This window comes from Dipodomys ordii, unplaced genomic scaffold, assembly GCF_000151885.1.
Source record: "Dipodomys ordii isolate 6190 unplaced genomic scaffold, Dord_2.0 Scaffold14, whole genome shotgun sequence".
NCBI lineage: Eukaryota > Metazoa > Chordata > Mammalia > Rodentia > Heteromyidae > Dipodomys > Dipodomys ordii.
Window position 1 is genome coordinate 15,077,163 of NW_012267230.1, and position 4,908 is coordinate 15,082,070.

At 51.5% G+C, this 4,908-nt stretch overlaps 1 protein-coding gene across 3 annotated transcripts in view; it reads left to right on the top strand.

Moving 5' to 3' along the window:
- The first annotated feature begins 72 nt into the window (after positions 1-72).
- The window catches only part of Rnps1 (RNA binding protein S1, serine-rich domain), an 8,866-nt gene continuing 4,030 nt past the window's right edge, over positions 73-4,908 (top strand). The window contains exons 1-4 of one of the 3 annotated variants that reach the window (XM_013011688.1): positions 73-226; positions 3,447-3,634; positions 3,860-4,015; positions 4,614-4,805. In XM_013011688.1, the coding sequence (XP_012867142.1) occupies positions 3,564-3,634; positions 3,860-4,015; positions 4,614-4,805 (419 nt within the window). In that variant the 5' untranslated portion in view covers positions 73-226; positions 3,447-3,563. Of the gene's footprint in view, positions 227-617; positions 728-3,446; positions 3,635-3,859; positions 4,016-4,613; positions 4,806-4,908 lie in introns of those variants that run through there. The other 2 variants (XM_013011689.1, XM_013011690.1) reach the window with 2 other exon arrangements.

The window sequence follows — 4,908 nt, forward strand, 5'->3', positions numbered from 1 at the left end:
CCCGCCCAGCCCCGCCCCGCCCACGAACGGAGTCGGCGCGCGCACCACGAACCGCAGACGACCTCGGTGCGCTGACGCTCCGTCGCTCCCGCCTATTGGCTGCCGCCGTTGGCGTCATCACGGCGCGCCGGACGGCGGCGCCTTCCCGCTCCTGAACTCTGACGTCAGAGCCGCGCCGGCCTCAGCGACGGAGGAGAGCGGGAGGAGGTGGTAGCGGCGGGAAGATGTAAGTGGAGGGGAGGAATCCGACCGCATCCGAGCGTCGGGGGACCCGTGTCAGGCCCGGTGGGGCGGATCGTGGGGCCGGCTCGGTGTGCGGCCCCGTGGTGTGCTGGCAGGCTGGCGGCGCACCGCGGGCCCCGAAGAGAAAGAATGGGGCCCGGGGAGGGAGGAGTGGGAGGCGTCGAGGCCGCGGCCCGGAAGTGGTCGGTGCCGCCGCGGACGGAAGGACGACCTGGCTGCGACCGCCTCGGGGCGGCTCGGAGCGCGGCCTCTGTCCTCGGGAGTTTCTCCTCGGCGGGGACCCTCTTGGAGAGCAGTGCGCGCACGAGCGAGGGCCGGGGGCGAGCGGGTGGGTGCGGAGTCGCTTTGTGGGGCCGCCTGGAAGGCCGGGACTCGCCCCCTCCCCCCGGGTGGGTAATCCAAACGCGAACTCCGAGGACGTTTACCGAGCCGTGCTGGGCGCTAAGCTCCGGGGATCGGGCCCAGGCAGTGTGGCCCAAACACAGTGAGCTCAAGAGGGAAAAAGTAGGGGGGGGTGATCGCAGAGAGACACGGTGTAGGCTTTTTTCGGCCCTTGCCATTTCTCATGCACCGCGTCTGAAACGTACTTTTAACATGGGGAGGGTGCTCGGAAGATTTGCACTGAAACGCCATCTGCTCGAGATTTAACTAATTGTTCTCTCCTCTCTCTGGCTGTTGGACGCGCACCTTTCCGGAGGATGGGGGAGGTAACCAAGGTCCCGAGCTGTTACCTGAACTTGTGTGAACAGAGCATCTCAACCTTTGCTTTCTAGCCCTCGACCCAACCAGCAAAGCATTCGCTTATTCTGTGGTTCTTTTTTTTTTTTTCTTTAACTGCATAAGAGCGACTGGTAGTGCTTGTTTCATAAAATACATTGGGACAGATTGGGGAGAGAGTCTTAAGTAATCTCTACTCTAGAGCTGTGTTTGTCTGGTAAGGTAGTCATTTTAAAAGGTTTATCAACAAATGTTTTTAGTGGCAGAGCACTTGCCTAGCGTGTGTGAGGCCCTGGGTTCGATCCCCAGCTCCACATTTTTATTTATTTATTTATTTTTGGTGGGTCATGGGGCCTGAACTCTGTGCCTGGGTGCTGTCCCTCAGCTCAAAGATAGCACTCTACCACTTGTGCCACTTCTGGCTTTTTTTGCTTATGTGGTGCTGAGGAATCGAACCCAAGGCCTAATGCTTACAAGGCAAGCACTCTACCACTGAGCTACCTTCCCAGCCCCACACTGATTAGATTGATTTTTCTAAGGGGTTTTTAGAGGGGTTGTTTGGGGAACCTTGGGGGACATTTAGAAGTCATGTGATGTGACTGTGAAGATGAGTGGATATGATCAAAAGCTTTCAGACATGGGAAAGCATCCTTGTCTAGCTAGCATTTACTAAGTGCTCAATTGGAAAACTATAAGGTAGGAACTGTAATTGTCATCACACTTTTAAGGAGAAGCCTCATTCCTGAGATATACACCCTGGGTCCCTAGCTAAGCCTTGCATGCAAGCATGCTGATACTGCACTTTCAGCCACTAAATTAGGTGCACTGATTGTCAAAGCACAGCCAGTGCTGCCCTTGTGGGTGTTTATAGTACATGACCTTTTTTTTTTTTTTGGTAAGTTGTGGGGCTTGAGTTCTGGGCCTGGGCACTGTCCCTGAACTCTTCAGCTCAAGGCAAGTGCCCCACCACTTGAGCCACAGCACTACTTCTGGTTTTCTGAGTGGTTTATTGGAGGTAAGAGACTCATGGCCTTTCCTGCCAGGGCTGGCTTTGAACCGTGATCCTCAAATCTCAGCCTCCTGAGTAGCTCGGATTACAGGCGTGAGCTGCCACACCCAGCTACATTACTATTTTAAAACAAAACAATTTGAAAAGATTTTACAGCCCTAGAAAGGAACAGAAGGTGATATTCTGACCTCTTCCACTAACTTGCCCAGTCAGCAGCTCTTCTTTCTTGGCTCAGAAGATTTTGAGGCACCCCTGTCTGGGTGTGAGCAGAACCCCCAGTGGTTTGCTCTGTCTACCTTAAAGAAGACAAGTTGTAGAAAATTGATATACCTCACTGACTGGAATAGTGAAGGAAGCCATCCCTGAAAATAGCACAGAGGAGGAGTTATTTTAGTAAAGTTGGTCGTCATCACCAAGCAATTGGTTCAGTACTAGCACTTTGCTAAACACTTAGATGATGAGCAGTGTCTTACCTGATGCAATGTCTACCTTCTTCCCAAAGATTTGTGTGTTTGGGGGGGGGTGCCAATACTGGGGCTTGAACTTGGGGCCTGGGCACTGTCCTGGAGCTGCTTTTGCTCAAGGCTGGCACTCTGCCACTTGAGCCACAGCGCTATTTCTGGCTTTTCTGTGTATGTGGTACTGAGGAGTCGAACCCAGGGCTTCATGCGTGCTAGACAAGCACTCTACCACTAAACCACATTCCCAGTGCCCCCCCCCCCGCCCCCAAGATTTTTTTTGAAATCACAAAAGGTTGAAGGAATGGACATTGTATAATTGTGCTCACCTGACCTCACAAGTCATGTTTCTGAATTATCCTTCAGGAACATAAAGCTTAGCAGTTCATTTTTCTTGTATCATTAAATTTCAGGCTTATAGGTTTCCACATGCCCAGTGTGCAGATGATTAACAAATTTAAGTCCTTTTTCATGATCCTGATATATTTTCTCTATTTACCTTTGGTATTAAATGCTCTGATACTGTTGCCTGTCGATCTAAAAGTGGTTTTCACCTCTAGTCATATCCTCATTTAACGTATCCTAAAAGGAATTTACAGCAAAAAGACAAAGAGGTCTGACCCTGTCAGAAGACCATACTTGTTAGGTGTTTCTCTACTCTGGTGCTGTAACATTTTGGAAGGACTGTGGAGGTCTTGTCCTCAGACTTCTGGGTGAGATCTAGAGTTGGGCAACTTCACCACCTGAAGAATCTTGACATTCCCATGCCTTAGGCATATATTCTTGTGTGTTCTTTTCTCGGAAAGACAAACAGGTGAGGCCTACCTGCAGGGGAGGGGCTGGGCTCCTGTCCTCCCTGAGGAACCGGCACCTGGGGTCTGCCCCTGCGTGCCCTCGCTCTGTGCACACTTGGTTACTGGGTTCCCTGTGCCTTTTGTGTCTTCACAATTTTACAAGATGGGTTTGTTGCCTTGCCAATTCGTTCATTCTTTATTTAAACCCTTTTATCTTGTTATTAGGCTGCTCTTTGGCGTAAATTGCAATCGATTAGGGATCGTTTCTCAGACTCAAGTTAGAAGTGAGAGTTCAGATAAGTGAGGCCGTCCTTGCTGCTTTGAACACCTCAGAAGGGGAGAATGGATTTATCAGGAGTGAAAAAGAAGAGCTTGCTAGGAGTCAAAGAAAATAATAAAAAGTCCAGCACTAGGTAATCCTTCTGTAAGATTTTTCTAGTGCTACTTTGGGGGTGCTTGCTGCTAGGAACCCTTAGAAAGGGGAGACCAAAAATGGTTTTGCATTCTGTCCTAAGCCACAGATCATTTTGCTCTGTGATTGCTTGGGATTTCTTGCCCTTTTGGACCCCTCTCTTGAGTTGTGTTGTTTCACGGGTCTGTCAGGAGCATACAGCCTCACGTTCTTCCTCGCTATCCAGGGCTCCTTCTCCTACCAAACGCAAAGACCGCTCTGACGAGAAGTCAAAGGATCGCTCTAAAGATAAAGGGGCCACCAAGGAGTCTAGCGAGAAGGACCGCAGCAGGGATAAGGCTCGGAAGCGACGCAGTGCTTCCAGTGGGAGCAGCAGCACCAGGTGAGGCGGTCTGTTAGGGTGCCCCGCTCTGGGGTCTCTTCTTGGTGTTTTGTTTTTCATGGAGTTTGAACTCGGGACCTGGGCACTATCCTGAGCTTTGTTTCCAAGGCTAGTGCTCTTATCACTTGAGCTACAGTGCTGCTTTGGGTTTTCTAATGGTAAATTGGAGGTAAGAATCTCAAAGATGTTCCTGTCTGGGCTGCCTTCGAACTGTGACCCTCAGGTCTGATTCCTCAGTAGCAAGGATTACAGGCATAAGACACCAGTACCTGACTCTGTTCTTGTTCTTTTAAATGTACCTTCCTTCAAAATTGTGGTTGGTCTGGTCTCAGGCTCATTCTTCAGTAGTTGAAAATGAAGTGGTAGTTCAGATCTCTGACAGGCTTCTCCTTTGCCTCCCTGCAGGAGAGCTTCTGTGTGGCCCCAACAGCCAGCCCTCCCTCCCACCACCACACAGTGATATCTTCTCCTAGGAGGGCAGTCTCCCCAGTGGGGAGAAGGCATTGTGGTCTAGCAGTATCTAAACAGCAAGTTTCATCTTGTGTGGAGAAACGCAACTTCTGCCTGGCATTACCCAACCCACCTGTCCTGCCCTCAGGTCTCGGTCCAGCTCAACCTCCAGCTCCGGTTCTAGCACCAGCACAGGCTCCAGCAGTGGCTCCAGCTCTTCCTCTGCATCCAGCCGTTCAGGAAGCTCTAGCACATCCCGGAGCTCCAGTTCCAGCAGCTCCTCCGGCTCCCCCAGCCCCTCTCGGCGCAGGCACGACAACAGACGGCGCTCCCGTTCTAAGTGAGTGTGCGTCAGCTCCCGTTCTAAGTGAGTGGGCGTCAGCTCCCGTTCTAAGTGAGTGGGCGTCAGCTCCCGTTCTAAGTGAGTGGGCGTCAGCTCCCGT